We start from the raw sequence: 16863 nt of genomic DNA, 5'->3' as shown, positions 1-16863 counted from the left end.
GGCCAGGGATACAGCTGGGAGAAAGGAGGGTAACCTGGCCAGAGATGCCCTAGTCCTCACTACTAACTTGAGGTCAACAGCAGGAGTAGCCCAAATTCCATTCCCAGGCTGCAGCCCTTCAGCCTAAAACTGAAAGACCAAGATTAAGAGGCACTTTCACCACTTTTTAATCAAGCTACCAACTCTGGGTGTGTCAGCTAATTAACAAACCACAGCAAAGCAAGGTGGCAGCAATAGCTTTTAGCCACCTAGGAATCCACTGCCAATGCATTGCTAGCCCACCATATCCACAGTGACCTCTATGTTTCTGCCACTGCCATTGCTCAGACCACTGAAGAAACAAAGCCTCTGCAATTCATCCAGCAGCAATACATGCTATTCCACTTTGATGAGCAACTACTAAGGGAAACAGAAGATTTGGATGACCTAATGCACTCTGGACTCATATTGCACTGCAGCACTCACTCCTAGCTCCACAAACCTGTAACAAGGCAAGGAAGACACAGGCTCTGAAGCTGTCATTGTATCCCTCAGCAGCATGTTTAGCTGCTCACAAACCTGAGCAAAACCAACAAACCAGATCACAGCTTCAAAAATCACCTGCCTCTCTGCAAGCTCAGGGGCAGAGCTAAGGGCCACAACAAAGGCAGACCTTGAAGGAAAAGAGAAAAGAGACTGAGAAGCTCACACTCAGGTCCCATGTCCCAAAGGAGCTCAACATGGGGGGACACAGATAGTCCCAAACACAGGACTGATTTATTACCATGTTCTCTGAGGAAGACATTGGGCCACAGCAGAAGTCTAGTGTCAAAGGCAGCCATATGCATATTTTCAGAAAAGACCATGACCTGTGCTCCATCCCAAGGCCACAAAAGGCACAGCAGGGATGGTATTAGAGTTTGCAATCCAGGACTCTTACAGGTTTCAATAACACGCTCCCCCAGAGTGTTATCAAACAGGTCTTTTCTTTAGGAGTAATTTATTAAACATCACTGTCTGCAGGCAGCAATTCCTTCAGTTGCCAAGTTCTCAGGAATGGCTCCAATACTTAGGCTTTGCTTTTAGTCACTCTTGGATCAAAGAGCAGCAGACTCTGTGTTCAAAGCCCTGGCTTGCTTCCAAAGGCTAGGCAATGAAATCACTGAGCTGGAGCATCCTGAGCTTGCTGGTCCAGAGGACTCACCAAGCCCCCTGTCAGAACAAGGCTCCACTGCCTGCAGGCAGGTTTAACTCCTCATGTGCTGAGTGTGCACTTCTCACCAGTAGCTCAGCTCATGCAGGCTTGACAGCAGCTCCTACAGGGGAGCAACACTCCAGACACTGAAGAGCTGCTAACGCTCAGGACTGCAACTCTCACCTGACAGCCTTTTCTTCATGTGGCAGCCAGGCACAGGATGCACAGTCACACTGTCCATAGGATACCTAGGGCCCAATGGGTTTCACACATCTCTCCCATTCTCTCTCATCCCCATCCACAATCATCATCCTGAACTGTCAGCAGCACTTCTTTGCCTGCCTGCAGTGCTCGGGCTCCTTCCTACCCAGCCTCCACTCTAGACCAGGGGAGCCCCAAAGAGCAGCACATAGTAAAACCACTCACTCAGCCTCTTGTCCTGCCCTCTCTGCCGCCACTGGACCAGCCAAGCACTTAGTATCTTGATCCCATCTCCTGCTCCCCATCCACTGGGGCCCACAGGATATAGACTGCTACAGAGCAAGCAATGCATGCCAGCATCTGCTCTTTGTCCCTGCGAGGCTCTCAGTGAGCACAGGGCCCCATACAGACCTCCCATTCATGGCTCAAGCAATCCATGTGTTTCCTGGCACAGTTCATTATGAACATGCTCCTATAAAAGCAGATTTTTGGCATGCCAGAACTGGGAACAACACATGGGTCAGCTTTTCCTCCCTTCCTGGTCACAATCACAGAGCCAGGAGGCTCGTTTGCACCAGCTGAAGCTGTAGAAGCGGCAAGAGAAATCATGAATGCTTAATAACATGAGCAACCCCCTGCCCTGTGGGCCGGTCCCTATAGCCACATAAAGCAGCTGCTCGGAGCACGCCTGCTCCACACACAGCTTATTTCACTGCTCAGCAGATACCATGGAAACAGCAGCCAAGCCAAACACCCAGAGATATTAGCATCTCCAAATGATTTCCAACCAGCATGTTCCTTTCTGCAAGAGGTTCCAGTCAAGAAAGCCTCACATATGGATAGAGTTGCAATAAACCACTTTATCCCAACAAGCCAGACGGAAAGGGTTTCATTCAGGCAAGGAGCTCTGAACATGGCAGACTTGATCTGGTCAAGCCCAACATCTGGAAAGTCTTTGGGCACCCATCACATAAGCCTTTTAAATCTACATTGTTTCCCATTTCCAGTTAAAAGTAAAAACAAAATCTTTCTGCACCCAGGAAAACAATCATGGGTACAAAGCAGCATTTCCAAGAAATGCTCTGCTAGAGCCAAAGCTGACTTTGGCTTCGTGAGCCAGGAGGGATTGGACTAGTACCTAGGAGCTCCAGGAGATCAAGATGATGATGAAATTGGGAAAACATCATCTATATGCCCCAACAGTTGTACCATGCATCTGGATCCAACAGCTCTGCTGTGAGTGTGGGTCTGCTCAGATGACCACAAAACCTCTCCCTTTTGTGGCAGGTTGCTCCAGATTTGCAGGAGACACGATGCCTGCACACCACCACTTCATGCCAGTTATCACACCACCACACAGGCCATGCATCCTGTTCTTCCCACTTCCTCCATGGACAGCCACATCAAATCAGCCTGTAGCACAGCCATTTGCCTCTGTGAGCAAAATTTCAACTGCAAAGCACCCAAATACACAATCTTCAAGGTGGGATTTACTGATCCAGAGGAAAAACAACCCAGAATCAAAGTAAGCACAGAGACATCCCCATCCTCTAACAGCTGCTCATCCCACAGTACTTGCCCGTTTTGCTTGGGTCCCAAATGGAAACTGAGACTGGTCCATTCTTTCCTTAGCTCCATTCCCGTGTGCCAGTTCAAGATTACATCTGCCCAGGCCCTGGACACCCTCATGGACCCCACCAGGAGCCCTACTACTTATGGCACAAGTAAGCCTTTGTTTGGAAACAACTTGGCTGCTGGCCTACCAACAAGTGACAATTGCTCTGCTGCAGGACTGCAGCCTGAGCTCACTTCGGGTGGTCCACAGCACCTCTCTGCGCTGCTTTCTAGGTGGAGCAACCAAGCAAACATTGAGAAGCCAATTCTGCCCTTCAAACCAAGCTTTAGAACTGGGGAGGAAAAAAAAAGAAAATTAAAAAAAGCTGCAACCACTTAGCGCAATTCCCACTAGCCTCCCCAGAACCGTTCAAAGAAGCTCCAAGCTGTGGGGGATCCCTGCCCTTCCAGGCCCAGGGTCCCATACATGGGAATGGCCAAGCCCAGCTTCTGAGCAATTATCACAAGAAACCAGAACAAAGCCACTGGGGTTTGAACACTGTAAATCAATTGCTGGAGAAGACACTAAGGTGGAGCTCACAGTAATGCACTGGGGTACAGCTGGGCCGGGGGCCCCTGGTGGTCTAGTGGTTAGGATGCGGCGCTCTCACCGCCGCGGCCCGGGTTCGTTTCCCGGTCAGGGATACTCCCCCGGGCAGATGGAGCTCGTCAGCCCTGTAAGGCCATCCATCTATGAGAAGGTCACTCTAAACAAACCTACGTCCTGAGGACCTCACTGCCATTGTCCAAGTTCGCTTGGCCCCGGCAGATGAACCTTAGGATTAAAGGGTGGGCTCAGTTCAGCGCATGCTGTGTTTCACCTAAAAAATCCATTGCGCAGGTTTGAAAGGTAAAAGACCTTTCCCAAAATCTTCGTTCGCGAAGACTGGCCATACTACATACTACAGCTGGGCCATGGGAAGAGCTTGCTGCCACACACAGCTCCAGTCCCAAAGCAGGCAGGTCCTACTCACGCACCTGCTGCAGGAGAAAAGAGACTGAGAAAAAAAAGTATATTTATTTCTCAGTATAACTGAGAAAAAAAGCTCAGCACAAGGACAGTGAGCCCAGGTAACCAGCTGCAGACTTCTGATTGCTGCAGCACATGTCAGGATAGACAGACCCTGGCACTGACCTCACTCGCCCACTCAGTTCAAACTAGTTTGGGGCTTACCTGCCTCTGTTCCTTACATTGCCCATTCTACTTCCTCAGCCCATATCCTGTGAATCCCAGCCCCCTCCCCAGCCACACATCCCTCAGGCTTCCTTCTTCCAAGACGATTCCAAACCGAGCTTCCTAACTCTGCCATAGGAGCTCTGCAGCCCTTAACTTTCATATCTCCCCGCCTTCACCCTTACCAGAAGTGAGCAGAGACCCTGCCTCCCTGTGTGCTCAAAGCCAGGCAGCAGCCACCCCAAAGCAACAGCACATGATGATACCCTCTGCAGTCAGGGACGGGGCGGTAGTGGGAGTGAGGTCTAGGGCAAGAACTAGCTGCTGCTTTGGCAATGAGCAAGAACAGTAAACAAGGGTGCTACTCTGCAGCCACAGAGTGATGGGAATATTTCGGGAGGTTCCTACTCATTCTCAAGCAGAGCAGGGCTGTTGCCAACCAATACTCCACTGCAGGCTTAACCAAGCTGGCAGGGCAGACACCATGCTGTGCAGTTTCTCTCCAAGGCTGCTGGATTCACTTGTGGTCTTTATGGAGGATGTGTCTGGGCTAAGCTGCACCTTGCCCTACAGTCTCTCCCAACATCATAGCACCTTCCTCAAGCAGGAAAAAGCTGGAGCAAGAGAGGGAAGTCCCCATGGTAGCCAAGCTCCTTGGCTCCCTGAAACAGCTGGGGCTGCTGAACCAGAACAACTGGCCTTGGCACTGCAGGAGCTCCCTGTCTGCCCTGGGAGGAGGTTGGCACTGCTCCGAGCAACAGGGCTACTGCCCGTGCTCCTGGCCACCACTGCAAGAGGAGGCATGGGCATCTCCCCATGGAGACATGTCTGGACCCAGGGAAAGGATGCCATTCTGATGGGCCACTGAGGCCACTGTGTGGTCCCAGGCCCCTAAGAAAAGCCCAGGTACCCCTCCTGAGCCCTCAGCCCAGAGAAGCAGCCCAAGCCATGAGTGCAGGCTGCAGTCATGCAGCTGGGAGAGGAACAGGGCAGAGTTGGTAGCCAGACCATCACTTCTCCTGCCCAAACACTCGGGGCACAGCTGCATGCTGGCAGCTGTCTGCACCACTTGGCTTCTGGCTTATGGAGAAGGAAGTTTGCTTTGGTCAGGCAAGTGGGCCTGTGCCTGCATGCTGAGCAGCATAGGCAGTGGTGGCCATGGGACTCCCAGAAATACCAGGACAACATCTTCATAGCAGTGGCCCTGAACGATGATGCTTCCCCCACAATGGGGCAAGGTCTTCACCAAGCAAAACTCCTTTGATGGTAGAGGAGATCCCAGTGGCATTGAACAGTCAGGCAGGTCCTGCCAGCAGGAAAGAGCTGCAACAGAGCTGGCTCAGCATTCCTTGCCCCAGAGCTGGAGGCGAGGTGAGGCCCTGTGGCAATGAGGCTGCATTGCTGCACCCACAAGCTCTGTGTGGCTGAGAGCTCATCCCGTGATAGCTGGGGCCAGCACCTCCTGATCCATCCTCACATCCCTTCCCTTGGGCTGAGGATTAAAGGCTGATGTTGTTCCTGCCATCCCAAGCCCAGCCAAGAGGGATTCCCCCATAACAGCACTCTGTATGTGGATGGAGCTTCTGGCTAGGGCTTCACGTTTTTCCTGTTCCAGCTGAAACGCCATTCCAGATGACAGGAAAAACCAGAAGAAGCTCCATAAAACTGTCTGGCACTTCCCTTCAGCAAACAGAAGCCCCAGCCAGCCACTCCAGAGAATGGAAACTCAGGCTGCAGAGACAAAAGGGCAGGGGGTGGGGGTGGGAAGAGGCCAGGGCAAGGAAAGCAGTGCAAAGAGAAGCAGCATGCACACGGGGCCTGCAAGCCAAGCCAGCTGCTTCATCAACACATCACAGGAAAAGACAAAGCTGCTGCTTAGAGCCAGGTCCTCTCCATACAGCACGGTGCCTACTCAGCACCCGAGCCAAGGCTGGACTGGGCACGGCACACTCCTGCCAGCAAGGCCTCTTTGCTCTCTCAGAAGAAAGAAGCATATCTGGCACTGAAAGTGTTTGAGTGAGCTGCTTCTTTGCGTGCTGCCACCAAACCCACTGGAAGGATCAAAACCTCCCCAGTACCACCCAAACCCGTGCTGGCCTTTGGATACACTTTGTCCGGATGTCTTGCAGATCGTGCTTGCTCAGGGGGCCAAGTGAGAGAGTTACAACCCTACCCAGGCAGACCCCAAGACATAGCTCACCAACAAATTCCACAAACACCCTGAGTCCAGGGACAACAGCTGGGGAGGGAGGGGGCAACAAGGGGACAGAAAGTGCAGTGAAGAACTCACATCTACACTAGCGCAAATACCCTCTCCATTTTGCTCTCAGCTACATGTTTACACTATCCATATGGACACCCATGAGCAACTTGCCAGTCCCAAAGAGGACTCCCAGAGCTGGGGACAAAGGGACAGCTGCACTTCTGAGCCTTTCGTGCAGGGAAACAGACAGGGAGCTTATTTATATCCCAAGCTCTGCTCTAGGATAAATATTTTAAATCTCTCTCCAGGTCATGGCAGTATATTTACAGCTAAGTTTCCCTTAGTTATCTGCCTGTAGAGACTCAGATGGATTTGCCATGAAGCCAAGAAGATCCAGCTGGCCAAGCTCGTCAGACAGCTTACAGCTCATGGGAGAAATGGTTCATCCAGTACCATAGTCTTGAAAATTACATCCATGCACTGGCAACTGCTGCAGGGATGTGTACCCCCTCATGCCACTGCCTCTCTATAGCCCACCCACAAGCATGCTCTCAGCCACTCTGCCTTCCCAGGAGCAAGGAGAAGGCAGAGGTTGGGAAATGCCACATACAACAGTAGATCAGGAGCAATCCTGCTGCTGCACTCCCCACAGAGCACAGCTGCATTGTGGGTCCCACTGGAGGTGAGTGGGTCTCTGGAGCATCCTGCTTTGCCACTTGGTTTACTGAAGGTTTAACCTCTTTGCTCCCCTCCCACAGGAAGAGAAGAAGCTCCCAGGAGAGGCATTCACAACAAATTCACTCGAGCTTTTCCTAGTAGCCACCACAGTGCTGCAAACTAAAAATTGCTACAAAAAGGCACTGAGGAGACACCTCAAATAGGCCTCACTCCACTAGCTGCATTGGTGTCCCTCCTGTTTATATGGGCTCTGCACTGTTGAGTTTTGACCTCTGGCTGCCTCTGAAGCTTGAAGAGGATGGATTGGTTGCCCAGGGCTTCCCAGTGGGTTTGTATGATTTCTGTGTCAACCCTCACGAGTGTTTCAGGAACACAAGTTCATAAATACTGCCTGCATCTATGTGGCACTGACCGCTTCCTAGCTACAAAATATCATCCACAACTCCCCACATCTGTCTCCCACTAAGTCCTAAGGTCTGCAGATTTCTCCTAGATCCTCCTCTTTTCATTCCTGGAAAGCTGAAGATCAGCCTTATTTCACAATCATCATTTACAGTTGTGCAGGGAAGCACTGTTGTCCAGGACCTTTCTTCCTGGGAGAAACATCACCAGGGAGGCTGAACCTGCAGTATCATCTCTGAAAGCAAAGAGGGCACAGAGAAGAACAGCTCCTTGTTTATTTTCATTAAAGCCATTTATGAATCTATATTAAAAGCCACAAATATAGGAAAGTAGACAGAGAAGCTAATATTTCCTCTGCTCATGCAATATTAATTAAAAGGTAGCTTCACTATGAGACATTGCTACATTATCTCAGCTAAAAATGGAAAAAAGTCATTGAGTGGGAAGAATATGCAAGCAGGACACTTTCTGGAATATTTTACAAATCAATAACCAAGCAGAACACTTGCACTAAATAGATCTAATGCAAAGCTCCAGTGTCAAATTAAAGAAAAGCTTGGCTATAACAGACTCACTGAGACAGAAATTCATGCTAACCAGATCTCCTTGAAAAACAAGTGCTTTCCTCCATTGTGGCAAAAAAGCTAATTTCCAATATATCTGGAGAGCAAATAATTCTTACTGGACAGCCACTAATCTAGCAGTGTGAAGAGTACCTGGACATCCTAAGCAACCAAATGCCAAGTCAGCACACAAACAGTGGCAACAGACAACCAACAACAGGTCCTGGAGAGCAGGAAGTTGTGCTGAAATATCTGCAGGTGCCTGGCTGATCACTGTGGCCACTCAGCATCCCGCGGATTGCTCCATCAAACCCATGACAGGCCTTTGTCTGCAGGAATGTATCCCCAGCCAGTGAGAGGTAGGGCCAAATCCCAGCAAGGCCACAGAAACAAAATGTGATGCTGAACGATGCCCAGTACGACACTTGTTATTTCCTTGCCAAAATGTTAACCATTCAGATTAGTGGTTTCTGCTTCAGGTCACATGGCTTTGAGACATTTCTTCAGCTAAGAGGAAGAATTCTTGTCAAAAAAGACTTATGATTTCCAAGATCCACCTGAACATCTCAGCAGCCCTGTGCCAGCTCTGCTCTGATTTCTCACCAGCCTGAGCGAACTGGAGGCCTGGCTCAAGGAGACAAAAGCAATCTCAAGATGGGATGAGAAAGCCACAGCCACACCTGGCAAAACAGCAGTGCCCAGAGGCAGGCATTGGAGAGAAACCAAGCAACAGCAAAGCCTGAGAAGGGGACATGTGGCATGCTATGGTGGGTCTGGATAGAGAAGAGGAATCAGGAAGAAGGGGAGGCAGGAGGCACAACTGGAAAAGGAACAGCTGCACTTGGGCCAGAACAAGACAGCAAGACAGAGGCAGGACCCGGGCAGGAGGATCAATGCTGGTGAGGGCCCAGCAAGCAGCTCTTCCACTTACACGTCAGAAGGTTGTTAAGCACACACACAAAACATCAGGGAGAGCCATCAGGAGTGAACTCAGCAGAGAAAAAAAAAAAACAGACGTGTTGCCTTTGGAGCTCGGTTTTAGCTTGGAATATGGTGGATACAGAACTGTTCAAATCTAGCTGGAGAAAAGAGTGATCACAAAACAAGATCTCACTGCCATCTCACTGCTACAGAAGGCGACTCAGCCCAGGAACTGGCCACTCCTATAGCACCTGCCAGGTGCCCAGATGTGTCCCAGGCTCACAGCGTTTACAGCAGGCAGTACGGATAGACAGGAAGAAAGAACATCAGTAACTCACAAGAAGCTACCTTTGGTCCAAGACAACTTGCAGAATTCCTGCAACTGCTGAAGGAGACTTCCAGTGTTGGCCTCTCTGCAGACGTAACTAAATGACTTGTCCTCAGCAGCACAGACCCATCTATGCTCCCATGAACAGTTAAGGAGCACTGGATGCACTGCCCTGTGTGGCACCCTACAAGACTGTCTGTTTTTATCTTCTCTCGTCCTGTCTTTGCTGGGAAAGACAAAAGCCACAACCTTTCCTCCCATGAAAGCTTCCCACAGATACAGGCACTGTAGCAACTTCAACAGAGCCAGCACCATGGAGCACCCATCAATCCATGCCACGTGAATGATGTGTTGGCCCAGCAGAGCCAGGACACACACCAAAGCACGATGCACGGAGAGCAATAAAGGAACTTGCAAGCCACAGCTTGTCCTGCCTTTAACCATTTGGAGAGACACTGTATGGTTTGAATCAAAGGCTTCCTTTGTGCTCTTAAAGAAGTCAATGAGCAACCGTAGTGAGGAGAGCATTCATAGCTGGTCTTAAGCAATACCGTGCCTATCTTGTGCATCACCGGACAGCAAGGACAACCCCCTATAGGGATGCCCAGAGGCATGTAAGTCACCCCCCTGCTGCCAGAATGGTACTCAGCCTTCACATGCCATGGCTCTGGGGACAGACTCCTCTGGCTTTCTGGGGTGATGGAGGACAGAGCCAACTTGCCAGTGTGCCCAAATTGACAGCAGTAGGGCGCTGTCTTGGCTGCTCTTCAGGGTGGCCTGAGCTGCATTCAGGTGTAAAATTCTGATGCTGGGACAAACCTCATTTCACAACAGCATCACAGGAGAGGAAAAGTTATAAAGCCTGTCACCTTAGAGCTACTCTGGAAACAAACATCTGCCATTAGCACTGAGGTCTGAGGGCACAGCACTCATGGACTCTGCTGTCTCCTGGGAGAGAAGTCACCCAGGAACTGAACATCGGTTAACCAGGGGCTGAAATACAAGTAGACTTGTAATCCTCACTCACTTAAGCCCTAGCCCCTTTCTGCACCAGCTCCCAGCACACACAGCAACCCCGTGTCATCGCTTTCTCCCAGCATGCAACATCTTGCCTTCCAGAGAGGGAAGGTTCATGCCCTGAAATCAAATGCGTCACGCCACTTTCCAGACAGAAATCTGCTTGTATCAGTTTTCTTCATTCATCATCCTGCACAATACAAGCATCAATCCAAGACATCCCAACCTCACAGAGGTCCAGACCATCTGACAGTGGTGGACTGAATTCATGCACACTCAGGGGCCCTGTGCACACTCCAATCCACAAATGCTGAACTTCCTGCCTGCTCCATTCAAATCACAACTTAATTTGACAAGGAGAAGACAGACTATTGGTATCCCACTGGCAAGCACCATCTCACACAAGGAATCATCAGTTTAAAAACAGTCATGCCTCCTCTCCAGACACACAACCTGTGTGGACCTGCTGTGCAAGGGGATCGGAGTTCAAGAGTACTCCTCACTGCACTGTTCCATCCTGGCTTTTGCAGTTGGACCTGGCTAGCTTTCATTCTGCTCTCTGGGGCACCTGAACACCTCAACATCCACCTGTTCACTACCAATAGAAATGTTTTAAGCAATGACATAGGCCTTTGCCTGGATGTCACCTATAACTTTAAGGATTAGAATGCATTTTCAAGAGAAGCCTTTGGAAAACAATTGCAGTGGGTCAAAATCAGAGAATAGAGGATGGATTTTTGAAAGCTGATCAAATAAAAGGAGCAGCCCCAGGCAGTAACAGTCTGCAAAGAGTATCAACAAAAGCACCCACCCATCAACTTTCCCAAACTACTCTAAGACAAGCAAGCTCAGGAATGGTCAGAGCTGGGCAGGCACACCCAAACTCCTCATTTCAAGCACACAGAACAGGCTTTCAGAAACTTGCAAACCACTCTGAAGTCCCCCCTTCCCTCTCTCTTTGTTGATCAGAGAGCATGTATTAGTTACTTCTCAGAGCAGAGGGAAGCAGTCTCTGTCTGGTCACAGAACAGACTGCTTCCCTGAAAACGGCAAGGCTTAAATTAAGACTAGAAGTACTGTACGGCTCAACCTTTTAAGCTCAGGGAAAACATTTTTGTATTAAGTTTAAAAAAGAGCTGGCAAGAGTGAGAAATGGAGCCGGAGTAGCAGTCAATGAAAAGCACATGCGCTGCAGACCTGGCTGCCAACACAAATTGATGCTTTGAAACAAAGACCACTTGTGTTTGGCTTGAAGATCTTCCACAGCTACTCGGCAAGGGCTGCACAGATTAAAAGGAGACACAGGTAAACACAGAACAGCGCTTGCTGCCAAGTATTTCCCTGGAACAAAGGAATAACCAGAAATGGAGTCCTTGCCTTGACGGGTTAGCATGGGTTCATCCTCACCGTGCTGCAACACACCAAAGCAGAGGCAAGAGGAAATACTGGACAAACCTATTCAACCTCTATTCAAGCAGCACCCAGATCCACAGCCTGGACATGGAGAACTGCAGCTGCTAAAAACACCGAATGTGCCTCCATCCTTAAGAGCCCACAGGACTACAACCAGCCTTTGCCCACTTCCAGAAGAAACCCCAGACACCTATTCTTCCAGTACTTCACTTCTTGGGACTGCAGACACTCGTGTGCCTCCTGCAAAGCTAGATTCTGGTCTAGTTCCCAAACTAACCTATATCCGTATAACAACATACCTTGCAAGCCTCTTTTGCTTTCTACTGCCTGCACAGTGATATATATATTCAGAAAGCACAGGAAGAGTGAAACAGGAGATGGTTTCATCATTCTTCTCTAGAATGATGATCCTTCAGTCTGGTCCTTTTATAGGGACACCAGCTGCCCTCTAAACCAAACAGCAAGAGCAACACTTCCCATTGCAGTGCAAAGGTGGACTTGCTGGCCCTGTATGACTTGAGAGGTGACTGGACACTGCTCCCTCACATAGCACCCAAAAGCAGTGCAGGAAAGCAGCCTCTGGATCAGATCCCACAGTGATAGGCAGGGAAAAGGAGAGAGTTGACACCTCATCAACACAACCAGCACAGCAGATCCTGACAGGGTCTGGTAGGATGAAGGAGGTAGAAGTACAGGACTCTGAACTGGCCATATCCTCCAAAATCAATGTGCTTGCTTCCTTGTGCTGTGGTTCAATAGCTTTGGCATTAGGAAGCAAGCAAACAGGTTTCTAAAAGACCCCAGGGTCCCCTGTCTTACTTGCAACTCAGAACAACCTCCCTAAAAATGCAAGAGATGCACAACGTTTCTGGACTGCTGAAAGCTCACAAGAACATGAGGAACAAGACATGAACCACATGCAGAGCCTCCAAACTATGGCAAAGCCCAGGGAGTGGCTGCTGCTCTAGCAGCAGCCATATGAAAAGCCTGAAAATCTGCAGCATTCCTACCTCCTTCCTGTAAGGTCTCTCTCAGAGAACAAATTCTTCCACGTCCAGCAGTGGGATTGCTTATTTCAGGCAATCCAGCACATAAGGTACACTACATTCACAGCACAGCCTTTTAACCCCACTGTGCAATACAACATCTGCTCTTCTAACAGACTAAAAAGCATTTACAAGTAGCTCTTAGATGACACCTCCCAACATCTTCCAAGCAAGGAGCCTGATGTGGAATCAGACCACCCACCTTGGCACCTCTGCCATGCTGAAATGTACACTGAGGCCCAATTACCAATATGCTGGTCTTTCTTTCGGTCAGTTGTCAAATCGTCATTTCTCCATCTCTCCTTCCTCTCTCCCTCAAGACACAGTTGATTTCTTATAAAGGTAAAAAACACTATAGTTGCCTTTCTCCCACATCGGGCACTATCAGCCTTCTCAGGAGGTATTTGCCATGCCAAAGGCTCACCTGTGGGCCTGCCTCTTTCACTTACACAGCAAAATCCACTGTGCTGGTTCACAGCCTTTGCAAACCCCACCAAACCCAAAGTTAACACCCTGTGCAACTTAAACCTCACCAAGAAGAATGTTCCTGTGCATCTGCCAAACATCTTGTTGGTCTCGCTGCCCTCCAGGCTTCCAAAGAGCTGCCTGTCCCAGCCCACAGGACCACGTATGGAGCACGAGAACTGCTCCTTGTGGTCTGGACAAACAATAACACGTCCCCCAGTCTCAAGGGAATTTCCCTGCAAACACCGCAGGAGCAACTGCCTTCACAAAGAGCACGTTTGTACCTAAATTTGTCCGCTGCTAAATAAGCATTTGTTCCAAGTTCCCAAATATCGAAAGTAGTGGAAACACCCATTGCTAATGTGAAATATTTTGCATTCCAGGCATGAGAGGTATGCTTGAAAATGTTCAGAGAGGAAAGAGTGTTTATTCACTGGAAAGAGGTGTACTAGGTCCAGCTATTTACTTAAGTCCACGTTAGCTTGCTGGAATACAGCTTTGATCTTTGCAACTTAAATAGCAGATGAATTGAAATGAAGGCAAGAAAAATATTCGTGTAAAGATCCTCTAGCAAATACCTGTAACCAGGCCTCACAGCCTTCAGATCTTTTTGAAGCGCCTTATCACTCACAGCCAAACTGACCCTTGCGTTCTTGTCCACTGCCCCAAAGCCAGGCTCTTCTCTTCCTACCCCTTTCCTACCTTCTTTTCTCCATTCCCCTTGAGCTCCATGGCCTTTAGAGAAAGTGCAGCCTGCTCTCCTAGGACACATGTGCCTACCCGCTCGGATGCAACATGGACCAGCCCTTGGCCAAACATCTGACCTACTAGCAGATATGAGCCGCCATCCACTTGCCTCCCTTGAGCAAGAGGTATTCAGCAGACGGGGAGGAAACATATTCTCAATCAGCAAGTGTTCATCACCCAGCATGCAACTAAATACAGGGTGCTTGCTGCAGTTTAAACGTCTGCCCATCTGCCTTTAGAAGACGGCTTCATTCCAGATCAATTAAGAGCGCAGAGGACATCTTTAAAGGATGCAGAACACGACAACCCTCTGATCAGTGCCAGCTCACAGTGGTTCAGGACCCCACTGTGCAGACAAAGAAGTGCCTATGGTCACGACTATGGAGCTGCTATGCCTTTGAAGCTCCTGCCACATCAGGGTTCCAGCCCGCCTAGAGCCCCATCTGAATACAGCCAAGTCCCAAGGGGGATCAGATCATTACCGTCTTCAGAAATTTCCTTCTTTAAGACCAGGCTTGCTAGCAGACATGAGAAAAGTATTGCCATACAGAAACACAGAGCTCACCACAGGACATGGAGGCATTTCCAGAACAAAATTGACCTTTTGAGGGTTTTTCGCTTTAAAGAAAAGTTGACTCAGCAAATATTTCCTCTGCTAGCACTTCAACCAGATGTTCCAGCATAAGTCAGCACACATTTAGCATGCTGCAGTGCCACTGCCAGAAAGATCAGAGCTTCACTGAACAACAGAAATGAAGGAACAAGGACCAGCAGTCCAGGCACCGAGCGCTTCTGAAACACATGGCAAAGGACCTGTATGAGCCTCCATGCCTCACAGGTCTTTGCCCAGTGCTCTTTCCAAACAGCATCTACAGGCAAAGGGAGACGACACCTTGCAGCCCACAAAACTTACCACTAGCCAGTAAAAACCTAGATGTCAAACAGTATGTTTTGCCATCTGAGATTTTTTAGTGTCTGTGAGCCCAACAGCAGCGTGTTCCTCCCAGTGCTGCAGGACATGGTCTTGCTCAGCAAGAGAAACAAGGAGTGTACATGCTTGGAGCCGCACAGAAACTCCAGCAACTGCAGAGCGGAGTGTGCTGGTAGGAAAGGCGACCGACAGCCCTCTCAGGCAGGTCTGCACATCCCAGCTGCCGGTAGTGGCCTGCTGGCAGCTAGGTGAATGCTGTGGCAGGTTCACAGGGCCCTGTGGCTTCAATCCAGGGCCCAAGCTAAGCACGCACTCCCTCTCCAGAAACAGCCTTCCCAGAAGGCTGCCAAGACGTTCTGCAATCACGGTGCTAATCAGCTAAGTAAGCATTGCTTTTCGTGCTTATCAGCTGTAAATTGGACAATACTTACCGCCTGGCAGCAGGGCTCAGCCACACCTCCAGATATGGAAGGGCAGAAGCGCTATAGATATCATTCCCTCAGAGGCAGTATCCTACCCAAGTGCTAAACTAAGATTGCTCTTGATTTTGCAGCAGAAACCGGAAAGCAAACTCTACAACTGTGCACAGTGAGACAGAAAGGACTGCAAACAGCTACTAGCAGCACGCAGGACCCTCCCCATCTGCAGGGCTCCAAAGAGAAGAAACAAGGTGCTCTGTTATGGGGCAGCCGTGGGACCTTTCAAAGCCAGGCTGAAAACCAGCTCACAGCCCCTGCGCCTCTCATGCCACAGCCAAGACCTTGGGCTCCTCAGACAAGGGAAACGGTGCTAAGAGGCCAGCGGGGGAGAAACACCATGGAGCAGAGCGAAGGAAGGGGGGTCTGGGCTTTGTGGTTGGACAACGTGAAAAGCAAGCAGCCAGGAAAATCAAGGGGCCGCAGAGCTGGGACAGGGCAGGGAGGCTGGCTCACACCCTACACGGCATGGAGGGTGGCACGGGGGGCGGGGGAGAGGGCTCATCCAGATGCGCTCAGCAAGGGACAAAACCCCTCCAGGAGCCGGGAGGTCAATCTCCACGGGTGGAACCCCCCCGCGCGCCCACTGTTTGTTCTCCGAGTTTTGATCTGATCAGATTTCATAGGAAAACCACCCACCACTGCACACAAACAGCCTTCCCAGTCTCAGCTCTCTCCACGGAGCCCGGAGGGGCGCGGGTCGGGGCCAAGCCTCGCCAGAGGGGCCTCCGGGAGCCCTCCCCGGAGCGCGGCTGCTCCGGGAGCGCCTGCTCGCCATCTCCCAGACGGCAAATGTCTGGCGTATTTGCATCCCTCTGGATTTAGGCACGACGCTCCCCCATAGGAGCGGGCGGGCGGGCAGGGCGAGCCGGCGCACGCCGGGGAAGGAGAGCCGGGCGAGGCGCCCCGCTGGCTCCCGGGGCTGCGCGGGGCGGGGGCGCGGCCGCCCCCAGGCTGGAACACACAGGGCCCCACGCAGCCCCCGCTCTGCGCCGGAGCCCCGCGGGCCCCCCCCAACCCGAGGGGGCGCGGACCACCGTTGGCTCGGCCCCGGGGACGGCCGCACCTCCTTCAGCCCCGGAGGCGGCGGCAGCCGCGGGGCCCCCCGCCCCGCCGCCGGCCCCATCGCGGCCCAGCTACGGACGTGGGAGGGGGCGCGAAGCCCCTCCGCCCCCGCCCCGCCGCCGGGACCTGCATTCCCGGGGCGGGGGAAGCTGCGGCGGCTGCCCTGGCCCGCACTCACCCAGCACCAGCAGCGCCCGCACCGCCGCCATCCTCCGCACCCCTCGCCGCCGCCGCGCCAGTCAGCGCGCCCGCCAGCCCCCAGCCATGCCGCCGCCGCCGCCCCGCCCGCCGCCGCCGGCAGGAGGGGTTCCGGGGGAGGGGCAGCCACCGGAAACCGGGCGGGGTCGGGAGGAACGGGGTCCCGCGGGCGGTGCCGGGCTCGGACCCCCCGTGCCTCCATCGCGAGGTGAGGGGCTCGCCGGCGTCATCGTGCAGAGCCTCCCCG

At 51.4% G+C, this 16863-nt stretch overlaps 1 protein-coding gene across 1 annotated transcript in view; it reads right to left on the bottom strand.

The window, feature by feature from the left end:
- PTK7 (protein tyrosine kinase 7 (inactive)) overlaps positions 1-16652 on the bottom strand; it is a 37524-nt gene extending 20872 nt beyond the window's left edge. The window contains exon 1 of the mRNA XM_027696909.1: positions 16597-16652. Within this exon, the coding sequence (XP_027552710.1) occupies positions 16597-16627 (31 nt within the window). The 5' untranslated portion in view covers positions 16628-16652. The remainder of the gene's footprint in view (positions 1-16596) is intronic.
- Between the last annotated feature and the right edge of the window lie 211 nt (positions 16653-16863).

This window comes from Neopelma chrysocephalum, unplaced genomic scaffold (assembly GCF_003984885.1).
Source record: "Neopelma chrysocephalum unplaced genomic scaffold, ASM398488v2 Primary Assembly neopelma1_117, whole genome shotgun sequence".
NCBI lineage: Eukaryota > Metazoa > Chordata > Aves > Passeriformes > Pipridae > Neopelma > Neopelma chrysocephalum.
This window is presented reverse-complemented; position numbering and strand designations above follow the sequence as displayed.